Raw genomic sequence first — 18,882 nt, forward strand, 5'->3', positions numbered from 1 at the left:
GGTATCTCATCTTATGAACTTAATTCGTTCCATGACGAGGTTCGTAAGTAGAAAAGTTCGTAAGATAAAACAATGTTTCCCATAGGAATCAATGTAAAAGTGAATAATGCGTGCAATCCCAAAACTCACCCCTTTTGCCTTGCACCACTAGGAATCCCCGCCTCCGGATTTCCATTGCCAGCTGAAGCGCCCGTTCTTGTGCTGCTGAGATGTCCCTGAGGCTCCTCTCGCTGGGATTCAAAGCAGTACCGGGAAAAATGAAGGGAATCTCAGCGAGGGGAGTTTCAAGGAAATCCCAGCAGCGCAAGAACGGGCGCTTTGGCTGGCAACGGAAGTCTGGAGGCGAGGCATCCCAGCGGCAGCGGCTTGGGTTCGTAAGGTGAAAGTAGTTTGGAAGAAGAGGCAAAAAAATCTTAAACACTAGGTTCGTATCTCGAAAAGTTCGTTAGAAGAGGCGTTCATAAGACGAGGTACAACTGTAGTTAAAAACAGCCAGGAAGTTTGTGCTTTCAGATTTGCAAGATTGATATCAGACCTCTCAGATAAAACAGATAGGAAACACAGTAGTAGTAGTAGTAGTAGTAGTAGTAGTAGTAGTAGTAATAATAATAATAATCATGATCATCATGATCATCATCATTATTGTAAGGATTAACAGAACCTTGCAAGTCTGAAGACAAATAAACTTTTCTAAGTTTTTTGCGGGCTTCTGCCTCACTTGACTGATTCCTAGGCAGTATCTTTCTCCAAGGTCATTCATACATTCCATTACAAGTCAAAAGATAGTAAAATTTACTATAATATTTCAGGAAATTGCTTTAATTGCTAATTAAAGAATAGAGAAATCATTTATAACTTTTGCCATTGTGAATAGGGAATCTGTGACCAACCGAGTCATCATTTCAGAGATATTTGCACCAGTTGCGGCCCTACTTGGACAGGGAGTCATTGCTCACAGTCACTCATTCCCTCATCACCTCGAGGTTCGATTACTGCAACGCTCTCTACATGGGGCTACCTTTGAAAAGTGTTCGGAAACTGCAGAATGTGGCCGTGAGAGCTATCGTGGGGCTTCCCATATTCGCCCACGTTTCTACAACACTCCGTGGTCTGCACTGGCTGCCAATCAGTTTCCGGTCACAATTCAAAGTGTCGGTAATGACCTTTAAAGCCCTACATGGCATTGGACCAGACTACCTCCGGAACCGCCTTCTACCGCACGAATCCCAGCGGTCGATAAGGTCCCACAGAGCTGACCTTCTCCGGGTCCCGTTGACCAAACAATGTCGTTTGGTGGGCTCCAGGGGAAGAGCCTTCTCTGTGGCGGCCCCGGTCCTCTGGAACCAACTCCCCACGGAGATTAGAACGGCCCCCACCCTCCTTGTCTTTCGCAAGTTACTCAAGACCCACCTGTATCGCCAGGCATGGGGGAACTAAGACATCTCCCCCAGGCTTTTTATATTTCATGTTTGGTATGTATGTGCTGTATGGTTTTTAATTGTTGGGGTTTTATATATATTTTTATTATTAGGTTTGTCCCATTACACTGTTTCTTATTACTGTTGTGTGCCGCCCCGAGTCTTCGGAGAGGGGCAGCCTACAAATCTAATAAATAATAATAATAATAATAATAATAATAATAATAATAATATTTCCTTGCCTAATCAGAGAAACAGAATGACCAAGGCCATAAAAAAGAAGCAGGAGCAGCTTCTAACTTCTGCCTTCCTGTTGACTTGACTCTAGCTGATTGTCCTTCAGCAGATAATGGTGGGACCAATCTACCCAATCTCCAGAGAATGGGAGTGGGACCAATTTTTCTTGATCTCCAGGGATCAGAAGAGGGACTGGTTTACTCAGCCTCTCAATGGCCAAGGTGAGACAAGTGTATTGAACCTCCTGGTGATGGCGTAGCCGTACTGGGAAGCAACCATAGGTTTGCCAAATTTGAATCCCATGAGAGTCTGGGATATCAGATGTTGGGTGCATTCTGTAAATTAGCCCATTCGGAATGCCTTGGTTCAAAAATTGTTGCCTATGATGGCCAGTTAAAGCTTAAAGACACATTTTAGTAGTGTGTGTTTGTGTGTGTGTGTGTGTATAAATAATACAAATCTGAAATGCAAAGGACTATTAATTCTTTTATGAATGGCTGCTAGATTAGTAATAGCAAAATATTGAAAACATCTAGAAGGGGCATATAAGAAAAAATTGGTATGATAAAGTATGGTCTAGTGTGATAATGGAAAAATTAACATATAAATTGAAAGATGAAGAAAATAAGGGAGAAAAATACTTTTTTCTGTATGATATGATTTTATAAAATACTTGATAATGACAATAATAATTAACCACCTATTTCTCTCATTATGGGAAACTATGAAATATATAAATATTGTAAATGGAAAGTATATGTGTGTATTATTGACATTCTTGCTTTGATGCTAAAATGTATTGAATTTGTGGAAGTTTTGTTTGTACAGTTATAAAATATTTCTTTCACATGGTTTTATATTAACATAAAATTGCTGTAAATTTATTTATTATTTATTTATTAAATTATTATTCTCCGAGGACTCAAATTTAATGTTTCACTTTATAAATTCTGTGTGTATGTGTGTGTTCTACTTAGCATCAATAGTAGGCATTTTCAGAGAGTAAATGAATTTTTAGCAGTGAGCAAGGTATTCAGGTTTTAAACTGATATTCATAAATATTGAGGCAGTGTGTGGTGAAAAAAGATATTGCCAATATCTTCCTGAAAATTGATATTTTTAAACTATCTAAATTTGTTTAGATGGGATATATAAATAAACATTCTTAGTTAAGGTTTACACTTTCCAGTTTCTCATAATAAAATCCCCCACCAGCTTCATGAAAACAAATTGTTCTTTCAAATGGCTTAATTGAAACTAAGCAAAAATGAATTCATTAACATACTATCAATAATCATAGAATCATAGGGTTAGAAAGGACTTTGGAGATCTTCTTATCCAATCCTGTGCCCAGTGAAGGAATCTTCATACCATCTCAGACAAATAGTTGTCTGATTTTTTTTTCTTGAAAACCTCCAGCAATGGAGCACCCACAACTCTGAGAATCTCACTGTTAAGATATTCCTCTTAATTTCTGTTCTGTCAGGCTCTCTGGTAGACTCCTCCCAAAAATTCACAGGTACAAATTTCAGACGTACACACCTTTGAAAATTCAAAACAATGTTCTTTATAATGAAAATTCACTTAAACTAAGCCCTCTTTTGGTATAGCAAAGAGCACTTGTCTCCAAACAAGCTGGTAATTTGTACAAGCCCCTTATCAGTTCTGTGATACTTAGCTTGCAGCTGTGAGGCAATTCAAAGTCCTTCTTCTTTCACAAAGTGAAACACACTGCTCTGGTTTACTTTCAAAGCGGGGAAAAATCAGCACACAAAAAGTCAAAGTCGGTAAAGCAGTCACGAAACACAACGATCAGATAATCCTCCACAATGGCCAAACCCACAGGCTGCTATTTATAGCAGCCTCACTATTTACCACAGCCCCACCCAACCACAGGTGGCCTCATTTTCTTTGATAATAATCTCTCAGTTGTTGTTGCCTATGCATCGCTCTCCTCATGCGTGGTTGTATCATTAACTCTTGTTCTGAATTCAAGGAGGAGCTAGATAATTGATCTCCTTCTGAGCTGTCTGCCACAATCTCCTCCTCCCTGGCACTCATGTCTTCTTGGTCAGAGGAACCTTCATCAGCAGCAGGGGCAAAACAGGCCTGCAGCATGTGGATGTCTCCCCCACATCCACAGTCCTTGGGGCAGGAGCTGTGCCAGAGCTAACCACAACAATTTCCAGGTTGGATCTTTCTCAGATAAGTTTCCAATTATTGCATCTTGTTCTACCCTCAGATGTTATGGGAGAATAAGTCCATGCCTTCTTCTCTGTGACAATCCTTCAATTATTGGAAGACTGCTGTCATGCCTTCCCTCAGTTGCTCCTCTGTACACTCATTCTAGGGCCTCAGCATCCTTTTGTATTACGGTGATCAGAACTGGACACAGTATTCCAAATGTAGCCTGCCATCGCTTTCCTTAAATTTGATATTATCCTTGGCTTGATGCAGCCCATAGTCTGCTAAGACTGTTTGTAAACCTGAATATTTCAATGAGCGTAAATACAAAGAGGATTCCAGAGAAATCCTAACTCTTATTAAGTGATTTATTGTGAGAGAGTGCCCAGAATATCCATTGCTTTCTAATAAAACTAATGGAATTTGAAAAAGCTTAAGTGGATATCCTTTTTTTTAAATAGAGCAAAATCATCCATAAATTTGTATTTGTCTATTTTAGCGCTATATTGAGAACAAAGCTGACATAATTTAATCAGTAGTTAAGCAGATGTTGAATGTGTAGATTAATATAGTACAATTTCTGTTTTCTGATTTGTAGCTGTGTAGCATATTTTTCTGTTAATAAACATTAGAGCACATCAGTGTTTTTAAAAGCTTCATATTTTATGCAATTGCATATGCTGAATATAAAGTTCTGTTGCTCCATCTGTTCTTACTAAGAGGGCAGCTATGATAGCAATCTATATCTAGCTATTTGAAACCTTTTAAGTGAGTTTTTATACTTAAACAGTTAAGGGGCATAACTCATTGAGGGAAGGAAAGAAAATTTGATGTGAACATACAGTATCTATTTTGACTTCCTAAGTATTGGATTTTGTTAATTATTATAAATGTGTCATGCCCTCATCAGAGTCTGAGTCAGTGGAGGACGACGAGCCAGGGCTGGGGGTGATTGAGGTCGCCAGCTTCAGAGGAAAGTGGGGAGGAGCAGGGTGAGGCACCCCCTGGCCCCTTGGGTCTGGGACAGCTTGTCAGCCTTCTGCCGCATGAATCCCAGCGACCGGTTAGGTCCCACAGAGTTGGCCTTCTCCCGTCGACTAAACAATCATTTGGCGGGACAAAGGGGAAGAGCCTTCTCTGTGGCGGCCCCGGCCCTCTGGAACCAATTCCCCCCAGAGATCAGAATTGCCCCCACCCTCCTTGCCTTTCGTAAACTTCTCAATACCCACCTCTGCCGTCAGGCATGGGGGAATTGAAATATCTTCCCCAGGCCTATATAATTTATGTATGGTGTGTTGTGTGCATGTTTTTTAAATTATGGGTTTTTAACTTCGTATTATTAGATTTGTATTGTACATTGTTTCTATCTCTGCTGAGAGCCGCCCCGAGTCTACGGAGAGGGGCGGCATACAAATGTAATAAATAAATAAATAAATAAATAAAGAACAGTGGCAGGACAACTGAGTGTGGGGGAGAGAAAAGGGAAGCAGTAGAGAGGAGGAGCGACAGAGCCTAGTTGACAAACAAGGACGGCCTTCTCCGGAACCCCAAGCACAGAGAGTAGAGAGAGACAGGAGCAACTACTCAAGGAGAGCATCCCGCCCCTTTTCATAAGGCACACCTAGGGACTGAGATTTGAAATGCTGTAGAGAGGAGTGCTTGTCAGGAATAAGTGCTGAATTCGTGGAATTTTGTGTGACTTGATGCTTGGAGTCTGTGGACTCATTGCTTTGGTCCTTTGCTTCGTGGACTCATTGCCTTGTTTTCTTTGCTTTGTTTGACTCATTGCCTTGTTCCCTTGCCTTGCTGAACCTCTTGACTTGAAACTGTTGTTGCCTTGAAGCCAGAGTTTTGCTGGACTACTTGCAACCAGAGGCTTGCTGGAGGTGTGTCTGAGCGTTTTGTTCCGGGGCTTGACATAAATGTAGGAGCAATTGGGGGACAGTTGGAGCAATAAAGGGGAGTTCAAACTATCAGCTGTCTGTGTTACCTCTGCCTTGCTCTGGGTCATCACAAAATGTAGCATTTTGTTTTGTAAAATATATTTCTATAGCTTGATTCTAATACAGTATTCATTGTATCAACAAATGTAAGAAGGAATGTAATTTTCTACTCAGTGTTATATTCTTTGTTGGCAGTTTCCTAGGATCAATGTTGAAAGTAATAATTTAGTGTAATTAATAGTATCACTTCCACAGAAGTAGTTGATCTTATAAATCATTTAAATTGGAAGATGTGGGAACCAGGATGCAAGAAAATTAAGTATAGTAACCCTCTTCTGCTTTGAATATCTGCAAAATAATGTAGTGCAGGGGTGTCAAACTGGCAGCCCTTGGACTGGATCGTCATACACAGCCCTGCCCACCCTGGGTCCACAAAGGCAAAAAAACATTGCAATAGGTGACACAATTGAGTTTGACACCTGTAGTGTAGTGGCAAGTTTGCTTTACAAGAGTTAGAGAACCATATTATCTTATCATTTTGGAGTTTAGATGGTCATCCAGTACATTGTTAGAAGGGAAGAGTACATGTAAGTGGTCTAGATCTTTGATTACATTGGATGAAAAAGTGCTGGATAATTACATGAAGCAAATCAATGGTTTGCTTAATGACTATGGATTCGTTTAACCAATCAATGACCACCACAAAAGTTGTAAAGTTGGATTGTGACTGTTATGGACAGGCTCCAATAAGATCTACCTGTAATTTAATAGAAGACTTATTTGCACATGTTTATATAAAATTGTTATATGAGTATCTCAACCATCAATGAGAGGAGTTTTCTTCCTTGTTTTTATTTAAACTGATTGCCCAGAAATAATAAAATATTGCTTTCATTAATCACATTGTTTGAATATGGATCCTGTTACATAAAAGAAAGAAATAATTTTCAATAAAAAGTAACCACTTCTATTTAATCTTTGAACCCTTTTCTTCAGTACAATATATTGCATTTCTGATTTAATCCCATCACTTTAAATTAGTTTGCCATTGAAAAATTGGAGAGCACTTCAGATCTTGATGGTATTATTGCAACTAAAATGCTTCCTTGATAGTTTCGTTTCTCAAAATAACGGCTTTGATTGTCATTAGGTCTACACTACATTATTCTAAAACCCATAACAATCTTTTCTGTAGCTGTTCCACATTTGTTAAGTATTTATTTAGTTTTCTTTACATGTATTTTTAAAAGTGAAATTAATACTCATGTATCTGAGCAAATTGCAGAGCGCTGCAGGAAGCTCATCAACAGAGCTACAAGTACTGTATTAGAAATAAATAGCAGTGGCTAATTTATTCGACAAAAGACAGATTACTGAAAAGGCTGCCATCCTTAACATCAGTTGGTGGGTCATTTCATCTGCAAGCATCATTCTCCTGAATACTCTCCAAGTATTCAGTCAGTTTGACAATTCAGTAATCCTGCAATAATAACTTCCAGTTTAAATTTATGAAAAGATATATTTTATAATCTCTCTCTTTTATATACGTGTGTGTTTGTGTGTGTGTGTGGTAACCTATTTTTTTGCTGATAATAAAAAGGAAGGGAGACTAATATAGATCTATTTCAAGCTATTTAGCTCTCATCAGCTAGCCATGCTCTTACGGGATTTGAACCTGGGCAGTCTGCCTGTAAGACGAATCTCTAACCTCTGGGCCACAGGTTCTCCTCCTGTCTCAGCTTGTACCAGAGAAGAGTTATATGTTTTCCCCCCTGTGAAATTACCTTGGTATACCCGAATGTGGGAGGGAGCTTACTGCTTCCTTTTTGCCTCTCGGACTTCCAGGAGCCATACAGGCAGTTAATTTTATAGCCGACAAACTATTTTCTATATGTGTAAAATATTTCATATTTTAACCTGTGGCCTAAAGGTTAAAACTACTGCCTTACAAGCAGACTGCTCAGGTTCAAATCTGGTAAGGGTATGGCAGCTGATGAGAACTAAATAGCTTGAAATAGATCTATACTAGTCTCCCTTCCTTTTCATTATCAGCAGAAAATGTGTTACATGTATAGAAAATAGTTTTCTGGCTATAAAATTAATTTCCTGAATGGCCTCTAGGGGGCCCCTGGAGGGCGAGAGGCAAAAAGGAAGCAGTATGCTCCCTTGCATATTTGGGTATACCAAGGTGATTTGACAGGGGTTAAAAACGTGTGTGTGTTTACACACACACACACAGGCCCAGCTGGCATATGGTTACAATGCAGTATTGCACTTGAGCCGGGGTGGCGCAGCAGGTAGAGGGCTGTACTGCAGGCCACTGAAGCTGACTGTAGATCTGAAGGTCAGCGGTTCAAATCTCATCACCGGCTCAAGGTTGACTCAGCCTTCCATCCTTCCGAGGTGGGTAAAATGAGGAACCGGATTGTGGGGGCAATATGCTGGCTCTGTTAAAAAGTGCTATTGCTAACATGTTGTAAGCCGCCCTGAGTCTAAGGAGAAGGGTGGCATAAAAATTGAATAAATAAATAAATATGCACAGCCTGGATTTTGATCTTGACAGGGCACAAGATTGACTCAGCCTTCCGTCCTTCTTAGCTCAGTAAAACAAGGACCTGTTATTGAGGGCAATGAAATTGAAACCTCTCAGTTCTGTAAAGCATTATGAAGTAATGTATTAGTTTAAGTGATATTGCTATATGTTTGTCATAAATATTATTATAAAATTATAAGATGGCATTTTCCTCAACTTATATTTAGCATTAAACAGTGTTATACTAACAATTCCCATAATCCCGGGATTATCTTTTATGGCATTCTTCTCTTCTGCCTGGCTTTTATTTTCTTCCTGGCATGTTTAAAGGGCTTAAACCAGTGGTTCTCAACTTGGGGGTTGGGACCCCTTTGGGAGTCGAACAAACATTTTCCAGGGGACGCCTAAGGCCATGGGAAAAGACAAATTTCTCCTGGTATTACGAACTAAAGTTTCTATTCTGGTGTCTTGGAACATATTTTTACAATCCAACCAATCAAGCATTTACAGTGGGGGTGCGCCTCTGACCTTCCTGCCAATCGGCTTAAAGCTTTGTCGGGAGAATTGGCACTAGACCTATGGTTGGGGGACACCACAACATGAGGAACTGTATTATTTATTTTATTATTTTATTTTATTATTTGGATTTGTATGCCGCCCCTCTCCGAAGACTCGGGGCGGCTCACAACAAGTGAAAAAACAATCCAATACATAATCCAATTAATTAAAATATTAAAAAGTTTAAAACCCCTATACTAACATACACACACACAAGCATACCATGTATAAATTCGGCGGGCCCAGGGGGAGATGTTTAGTTTCCCCATGCCTGACGGCAAAGGTGGGTTTTGAGAAGTTTACGGAAGGCAGGAAGAGTAGGGGCAGTTCTGATCTCCGGGGGGAGTTGGTTCCAGAGAGTCGGTGCCGCCACAGAGAAGGCTCTCCCCCTGGGGCCCGCCAAACGACATTGTTTAGTTGACGGGACCCGGAGGAGGCCCACTCTGTGGGACCTAATCGGTCGCTGGGATTTGTGCGGCAGAAGGCGGTCTCGGAGATATTCTGGTCCGATGCCATGAAGGGCTTTAAAGGTCATAACCAACACTTTGAATTGTGACCGGAAACTGATCGGCAGCCAATGCAGACTGCGGAGTGATGGTGAAACATGGGCATACCTGGGTAAGCCCATGACTGCTCTCGCAGCTGCATTCTGCACGATCTGAAGTTTCCGAACACTTTTCAAAGGTAGCCCCATGTAGAGAGCATTACAGTAGTTGAACCTCGAGGTGATGAGGGCATGAGTGACTGTGAGCAATGAGTCCCGGTCCAGATAGGGCCGCAACTGGTGCACCAGGCGAACCTGGGCAAACGCCCCCCTCGCCACAGCTGAGAGATGGTTTTCTAATGTGAGCTGTGGATCGAGGAGGACGCCCAAGTTGCGGACCCTCTCTGAAGGGGTCAATAATTCCCCCCCCAGGGTAATGGACGGACAGATGGAATTGTCCTTGGGAGGCAAAACCCACAGCCACTCCGTCTTATCCGGGTTGAGCTTGAGTCTGTTGATTAACGTGTCATGGCATTAGAAAGATTGAGAACCACTGGATTAAACAAAAAATAAAGCATGAGGGTGGTCACTGAGATAATAAATATCTGACAGCATACACTCTCCAAAAAGAAACAGTACTATTTAAATTATATAATAGTTATTTTGGCATGCCATCCCAATATTGTGGCATGCCATCCGAACTGTGATATTGTTGGCATTGAACTTTTTAAACCTTCAGACAGTGGTTTAAGATTTATCCTATAGATCTGGCATTATTTCCCCCTGTTTCAAAAGCTTTTAAGCCATTTATTTTATTTTTAGAAGTTTTATTGAATTATTTATGTAATTCAATATAAATTGATGGTTTTTAAAGTTTATCATAAACTGCTTTTAATTGTTCCCACTTGAGACCTGTTTTTCAATGTATCCAGATGACTAGTACAGGGCTTTCTAAATAAATAATAAAATAAATAATACACAACTATAGGAGGTATTGTCAGTAAAAGAGGCATGAAGGTGTGGGAATAAGTGTGCAGAAAACAAAACCTGGGAGCCCTGTGGATCCCTACGATTTGTTATAAATTCATTACCACTTCAGTTCTTGTTTTACTTTTATTAAGAATATTAAAGTAAGCAAGAATGGCTTTGCGTTAGTTATTTGCACTACATTCTGTTGTTAGTTCTTCCATTTTTGCCTTAAGTATTTAAACAAAGTAAGCTGTTTGCCTTTTAAATTGCAGAAATAAAAATATTTTTTTCTTTAATCAAGATTTCAGCCCAAAGTATCTCCATCTCCCTTCCCTTCCCTTCCTCTCCTCTCCTCTCTTTTATCTTTTCTCTCCATCTCTCTCTGTCCTTCTATCTCTTACTCCCCCACCCAAAGATTCTCAATCATCCAGGTAGAGTGTTTTCGAGGAATTGCTGTGCTGAAGAATTGTGTTAAATAGTTCTTAAAAAGTGGTAAATAAATTATTTATTTTAAAAATTATTTTATTAAGGCTTACATACTGTTCAATGAAGGGCTACCAAAATGTTTACTACCACACTGTGGGCGTGGCTTATGCAGGACGCCCTGCATTTTCTTTCAACATCTTTCAGTGCAAATTGGATGCTCTGGGGGGGAGCTCCATTTCCGCTACCCCACTGCGTTCCCCCCGTCCGGGCAGTAGCCCACCCCTGCTTATATAGCATTTAAATTAAAAGTGATTCTAAGTGGCTGTATATTCCTCATTACATTAGAACAATGCTTCTCAACTTTGGCTGCTTTCAGACAGGTGTACTTCAACTCCCAGAATTCCCCAGCCACCAGTTGCTGGCTGGGGAATTCTGGGAATTGAAGTCCGCCAGGCTAAAAGCAGCCAAGGATGAGAAACACTGCATTAGAAGCATTAAAATATAGTTAAATAAAAACACTGATGATATAGCAATAAAATCAGAATCTACCACACAGAGATATTTCTTAAAATACTCAACAATCACATGGCAATACTAGTTCAGAAACAATTCAGTTGCTTATCCAATCCCCAAAGACTCTTCAGAAGGCCAAATCTTGATATCCTTCTCCAACAGAGCAAGAATATTGTGTTATTGTTTGCCCATTATCTCCAGTAGAATGCTGCTGATCCCTCTTTTATGGAGAACATTCCCTCAGAGTTGGCCCCTGCAATGCTTTACACCTTAGATCTTTCTAGACAGGCAGATTCCACTCAGAGAAAGTGATCTCAAAGATACCTAGTCCTAGGTCCTGATGTTTAAATGTGACATTTAAACCAGCACCTTGAATTGTACTGGGAAGCCAATTGGAAATCAATATAACTCCCAAGGTAATAGTGTTATGTGGATGATATGAGTTATATGTCTGTTAGTACTAATGTAACTGCATTGAGGACCAGCTGTATCTTCTAAAGGAGGTTTAAGGGCAAGCCCTATATAGAATGAGTTGTAGTATGATTAGCATTAAGTGACAAAGGTATGAGTGACTGTCAAAAGAGCATCCTAGGTTAGAAATGGCCACGATAGATATCTACAAAACTATAGGAGCTTTCCTGGCCATAATCTTAATTTTCTTTTCTAGCAGACGCTGTGAATTATTATTATTATTTATTAGATTTGTATGCCGCCCTTCTCCATAGACTCGGGGCGGCTCACAACAGTGATAAAAACAATGCATAATGACAAATCTAATAATTAGAATCTAAAATAGCAATTATACATATAAAAATCTAAAAGAGAAACCCCAGTAAATAAAAGCATACATACATTCATATTGTGCATAGAAACTACATAGGCAAGGGGAAAGTGTCTCAGTTCCCCCAAGCTTGATGACAGAGATGGGTTTTGAGGAGTTTACGAAAGGCAAGGAGGGTGGGGACAGTCCTAATCTCTGGGGGGAGCTGATTCCAGAGGATCGGAGCCGCCACAGAGAAGGCTCTTCCCCTGGGTCCTGCCAGACGGCATTGTTTAGTCGACGGGACCCGGAGAAGGCCAACTCTGTGGACCTAACCGGTCGCTGGGATTCGTGTGGCAGAATCCAAGAGGGATCCCGGATTGTGATCCTTCTTTGCATAGTGAAGTTCAATTACGGTATATCTAGTTCAGTTTTACTCATGGTGAAATCTAGTGGAAAATATTGGCTTTTGCACTCATACCCCCTCTCTCTTTCTGGCATTGAGTCTAAATTTGTTTTAATTCATCTAGATCAGTGATTCTCAACCTTTCTAATGCCGCGACCCCTTAATACAGTTCTTCATGTTGCGGTGACCCCCAACCATACGTCTAGCACCAATTCTCCCAACAGAGCTGTAAGCTGATTGGCAGGAAGGTCAGAGGGACACCCCCACTGTAAACACCTGATTGGTCGGATTGTAAAAATATGTTCCAAGGCGCCAGAATAGAAGCTTTAGTTCCTAGCACCATGGGAAATTTGTCTTTTCCCATGGTCTTAGGTGACCCCTGTGAAACAGCGTTTCCCCCCCCCCAAAGGGGTCCCAACCCCCAGATTGAAGTACAATTGAACTTCATCTATTATTTATGCTGACCACCAGTTTGTCTTGATTACATGTTCCAAAGACCAACTAGACCCTTGATAGAATTATCTAATAGTGCCTTGAGAAACTCTCTCCAGAAATTAAACAAATCTATTAGGTTTCTGGATAGATTGGAAGAAAGGCTCTATCTTTCCTGTGTATGTGAAAAATACATGTGAGTTTTCCTGAAAATTATAGGAACCTCTGCGGTTCCACCAAGGAATGGAAAACAGTAATAATATTGAAATAGGGCAAGCCATCAGTTGAGTGTCTGTCATTAATCAACACCATTGGATTATTTGTTTTATTCTTTGCTGATAGTTAAAAGGGATAATCAATGTTTGCTAACGATATAATAATAGCCAGAAAAATGTACCTTTATCACGTAGAAAAAGGATTGTACATTTATCAGTCTTTTCATCTGGTTGAGAAGAGCAGTGGAAATAAATTAGATGACCTTTTAAAATTCTCTTCTTCCCTAACATTCCATGAAATAGTTATATTATAATGCCAAATGGCACAATGTAATTTTACAATACTGCAGCCTATAGATTCTGAAAATCTCCTTCAGGAACAAAGAAAATATTTTAATTTTTATACATGGACTAATATTGCTAGTTAGAAATCCCAGGGAAGTCAATATGCTACATAGCATAAGATGGCACAAACCATTTGTCTGTATCATGTCAAGAGGCAGTCTCAGCTCAGAAGTTTGTCATAACCAGTAGATATCCATAGACCACCCTTGCAGTAATCTAATATCATAATTCTTGCAATATTTTAATCTGCCTGATGTAATATGTGATTGCTGCTCCATGGATGAATTTACAGTCATAGCATGACTGAGAAAAGAGATGGAAGTAATTTTCTTCCGTTTTCAACTAACCATGATTTTTTAATATGGAAATAAGGTCAAACTGTGATATGTTTACCGTGTTTTAGCCAAACAATTCTATTTCAAACTGTGGTTTATAATTTTGGCTTATTTGATTAATGATTGAGATTCCGAAGAGAAGAAGATGCTTCCAGTAGGTATGACTAAGGACATGATATGAAGGAAGAGCTGACTCACATGTCTTATTTGTTTATTTTGATAGTTGTCTGTGTTATTCTGCTAGCCAAAGAATAATGAGACAATAAAAAAATCCAACCAAAAATTTAAAAAGCATGATACTTTTTAAAAAATCTGTCAAATAAGTATAATAAAAGTTTTCATCATATACAGTGATCCCTCGATTTTCACGGGGGTTGCGTTCCCAGACTGCCCGCGAAAGTCAAATTTCCGCGAAGTAGAGATGCGGAAGTAAAAACACAATTTTTGGCTATGGACAGCCAAAAACTACCCCCGCGCACCCTTTTCCAAGGCCACGCAAGGAGCCGGGCTTGAAGTTGGGGGCGGGGAGCGACGAAAGTGCGGAGGCCGGCAAAGTTTGTTTTGAATGTCAGCCGCCTCCGGCCCCCTCGCTGCTACCCCCCGCCCGCCCGATCTGCCCCTCTCACCGGCTTTCTTGGGGCACGGGTCCTCCTGCAGCAGCGCTGGTGGCTACGGCTTCTCATCCTCATTCGGCTGCTAGCCACTCTGAGCGCTTTGAGAATGCCCGCCCCGCCCCTCTCGCATTCCTTTAGCTGAGAACGCTTTCGTCCCAGCTGTCAGCGAGGGGGCTTCAGGAGAGGTGGGGCAGACGTTCTCACAGAGAGAGAGCAACAGACAGAGCGAGATAGAAAGGAGAGAGCGAGAGAGAGAGTGAGAAAGAGAGAGGGGGGGAGAGTGGAAGGTAGAGAGAAAGAGAAATGATAGAAAAAAGGGGAGAAAAAAAGAGAAATGAGAAAATGATTGAAGCAGAGAATGACAGGAAAGAGAGAGAAAGAGAGAGAGAAGTGACTCTTGGTGATGACGCATGACGTCATCGGGTGGGAGAAACCGTGGTATAGAAAAAAAACCATGGAGTATTTTTTAATTAATATTTTTTTGAAAAACTGTGGTATAGCCGTTTCGTGAAGTTTGAACCCGGGAAAAACGAGGGATCACTGTATATTAATAATATGGACTAAGAAGCATAATAGTATTAGAGAGAAAAAATAGTATTGCAGTTTGAATAAATACATTTTAGTCATCCCTATGAAGGTGCAGATCAAACTGTTTGTGGGAGAAAATTCCAGAGCTATATAGGGCACCCTCTGCATTGGCAGCATCTTTCAGGGATAACCCACGCAGCAGTGCTTTGAATTCAACTTGGAACTCTAGTGGGAACTCGTCTAAGATGAATATTAGATGCTTCTTCTGGAAGCACCTAGTCTGATCATTATATTATGGACCTTTTGTAAAGTTTGCATTCCCTTCAGGAGTCTCCACAGTAAGATTATAATTATCAAAGAGGAGAAAACCCAGCATGTGAGAAATGGAAGCCAAATTAGATCTCTCTAAAAGAATTGTTAGATCATATACTGTTAAAAGTAACCACTACTCTACTACAATACTGGCCTAGCAATGCAAGGGCAAAACCACAGAAAACCAGAATCGCCCCCAAATTGCAACCCTACCATTTCAGGGAAACATGTTCTCCTCTAGAATATTCTCCCAACCACTAAACCTTGGACATTGGAATTCAGCTTTAATTCTTTCTTTAGGCTTAGGTTTAATTTCACCAATGTCATCCCTTCAAGGCAGGCCAAGTCATGAAATAGACATCGCAAGAAATATGTCTATTTTATTGACACAGAAACAGAATAACAGAAACTTGAAAGCCCAACAGCATTTTTTGTCCCTCCTCTTTATACCAAAGAGAGTAAAAGCAGTAAACACAATCTTGAATTTCTTTCTCAACATTACTGTTTTACTAGACTAAGCTCATGTTCTACTAACAGCTACATATTTTCTCCAAGTTAATCTCTGTACTCCTCTTATATCAAGCACATTATCCAGTCCAAACAGGAATAAACTGAGGAGTGTGCTTAGCACACTCAGTGATAAAGGGAAGGCAAACTAAATTTATCATCAATATAAAACACCCAGTGTCTTCATACAAATGTTAAATGGAATAGGAGTCACAGTTAGCAGGAAATGCAAGTTTTGTGATAGATTAGAGCTGTCAAACTCCTGGCCCACGGGCCAGATGCATTCTGCACTGGCCACACCCATGCATGCCTGGTTTAGCAAAGGGGGAAAAAGTTCTGATATATCACGTGACACTGCCATGACGATGTGAGTTTGACACCCCTGATATGGAGGAAGGATACAAAATGTATTCTACGGCCAGTAGGGCTAATTTCACTAAAACACAGCAACCCTTAGATGCAGTGGTGTTCGTTCTGTCCAGTGAATGTAAACAGCCAAAATGATGGTTGCAAGCTGAATATGTTCCCTATTGTACAGATCAGTTGAAACTCTGCAAAGAAAAAATTATAGTTTGAATTCTCCAGGTTCTGCAAACAGGGCTGGGGAAGATTCATGCTTAAGATTGTTTTCATCTAACAATACTGGGCTTGGTAACCAAGGATCTGACTTGGTGGTAGGCAGATTCTGTGATTCCATCTGTATGCATAAAATATTCTTGTTCTGTTTCTGCCAACTCCTGTCGCCTGATTCAGATTTCGAGGTATCAGTGAATTATTCGGTAGATCAGCATTAAAGAAATATCTCAAATATCCAAAATGTTATCTGGAAATAGAGCACTGAAAACTGAGTGAGAAAATTTGTTGCATTAGAAATTGGGTTATTAATTGGAGAGAGCACAATTGTAACATTTATAATATATGCATTTTAATTAGTCAAGAAACCGGAGAAGCATACCAAAAGCAATTCTTTATGCTGTTTAGACAATACACTGAGATTTTAAAATTCCAGTTGGAGAAGTGGCTTTATGTAGCCAGGGAGGGTGGGATGTGTTCTAGGATGCTTTAATTACCTAATATAATAAGAGAGTAATTTATATTCTGCATTGAGTTAAGTTGTGTACTAATTACATCTACCATTTTAGTAAAAGATTAGCCTTAGGTGCTGAATGGCACAAAATAAATAGTTTTTAAAATTACTAGGAAAATTTGATGAATAATAAACAGCAGTGATTCTAGTCTATTGATTTATATTTACTGAATCAAAGAGATAAATATGTCTCCTACTTCAAAGATACATTTAAATGAAACATGTCATTTTCATCATAGTTATTTATTTGAACTAGATAATACTTGAAAACATACATTCAAATTATTTATTTATTTATTTATATTTTATTCAATTTATCTGCCTGTTTGAAGCACATACTCTGGGTGATGAATTACAGTTACAAACATCAGCATAATAATTCAGAATGAATAATAAAGATACATAGCAACAACGAAATACCGGTATGTGGCTTCACAAACAGTCAACAATGAGAAAAGTAGAGCAGCTTACAAGGTGAACAGTTGTAATTGTTAATTCTTGGAGGCACGTTCTAATGATGCATTATTTTTATTTAACAGTATTGTGTAACCTGTGCTAGATCAATGCAAAATTCTATCTAGTTCTGCACTGTGTTTCTAATAATTAGAAAGACATAGGCTTAACAGCACTTTGCCATGATAGAGATAATATAAAAACCATAACTACAGATAGTCATTTTTAGTTTACTCTTTTATGAATTTACCTAATGGTGAGTGAATGAGGCTTCCAAAGCATTATGAGAATGAGCTCCATCTACCTTGAATTGGAAATCTAAGTATCTAAATGTCTATCTACCTTGAATTGGAAATTCAATTCTTACCATACAGCATTTTGAAATAAATTCAGAGACGTAGTGTGGATGAAAGGAAAGAGGAAAAAATCCTTTTGCACATTTGAAGTGCTGGCTTTAAATATTTGTCAATTAGATATTGGTCTTTGACTTATAAAATCACATATTTCCATGCTATAAAATATAGAACTATTTCATTAATTAAAGTATCAAACTGTTTTTTCTTTTATAGGGAGGTTGATCAGGATTCTGATGGCCGTATTAGCTTCAATGAATTTGAATCAGCGATGAAGTATGGACAAGAAAATTTGTCTCATCTTACTTGAAGTGCAATTTGTTATAAATTTGCAAAAGATCTGTCATTTCCAAAAGCTGCAAAACATTTTTTTATTCAGCTTTTAGCAAATCTACATGGAATCTGGGGAAACAAAAAACCCCTGTCCTTTCACACTTCCATGACATGTATTGATTTTCTTTAATTACTTTTTAAATTTTGGTTTCTCTTCCTCAATATTTATGCAAAATTAATTGATACAGCTGATGAATTGCAGGAACACGGAAAAGGAAAAACAATGAAAAACTGCTTAATTAAATGAATCCCCACTTTGTTTGAACACTTCATTTCCAGAGTAATGTCATTTCTATTACAGGATGGCTACAAGTCTGGACAAACTAAATCCAGTTTTCCTATTCTGAGTTCAGATAGAATAGAATAGAATAGAATTCTTAGAAACATAGAAACATAGAAGACTGACGGCAGAAAAAGACCTCATGATCCATCTAGTCTGCCCTTATACTATTTTCTGTATTTTATCTTAGGATGGATATATGTTTATCCCAGGCATGTTTAAATTCAGTTACTGTGGATTTATCTACCACGTCTGCTGGAAGTTTGTTCCAAGGATCTACTACTCTTTCAGGAAAATAATATTTTCTCATGTTGCTTTTGATCTTTCCCCCGACTAACTTCAGATTGTGTCCCCTTGTTCTTGTGTTCACTTTCCTATTAAAAACACTTCCCTCCTGGACCTTATTTAACCCTTTGACATATTTAAATGTTTCGATCATGTCCCCCCTTTTCCTTCTGTCCTCCAGACTATATAGATTGAGTTCATTAAGTCTTTCCTGATACGTTTTATGCTTAAGATCTTCCACCATTCTTGTAGCCTGTCTTTGGACCCGTTCAATTTTGTCAATATCTTTTTGTAGGTGAGGTCTCCAGAACTGAACACAGTATTCCAAATGTGGTCTCACCAACGCTCTATATAGCGGAATCACAATCTCCC

At 39.3% G+C, this 18,882-nt stretch overlaps 1 protein-coding gene across 1 annotated transcript in view; it reads left to right on the forward strand.

Annotated features, from left to right (window-relative positions):
* Window positions 1-18,534, forward strand: part of EFCAB11 (EF-hand calcium binding domain 11) — a 44,305-nt gene extending 25,771 nt beyond the window's left edge. The window contains exon 6 of the mRNA XM_070753683.1: window positions 17,829-18,534. Within this exon, the coding sequence (XP_070609784.1) occupies window positions 17,829-17,922 (94 nt within the window). The 3' untranslated portion in view covers window positions 17,923-18,534. The remainder of the gene's footprint in view (window positions 1-17,828) is intronic.
* Window positions 18,535-18,882: the final 348 nt, after the last annotated feature.

The sequence above is a fragment of the Erythrolamprus reginae genome, chromosome 1 (genome assembly GCF_031021105.1).
Source record: "Erythrolamprus reginae isolate rEryReg1 chromosome 1, rEryReg1.hap1, whole genome shotgun sequence".
Classification (NCBI taxonomy): Eukaryota; Metazoa; Chordata; class Lepidosauria; order Squamata; family Dipsadidae; genus Erythrolamprus; species Erythrolamprus reginae.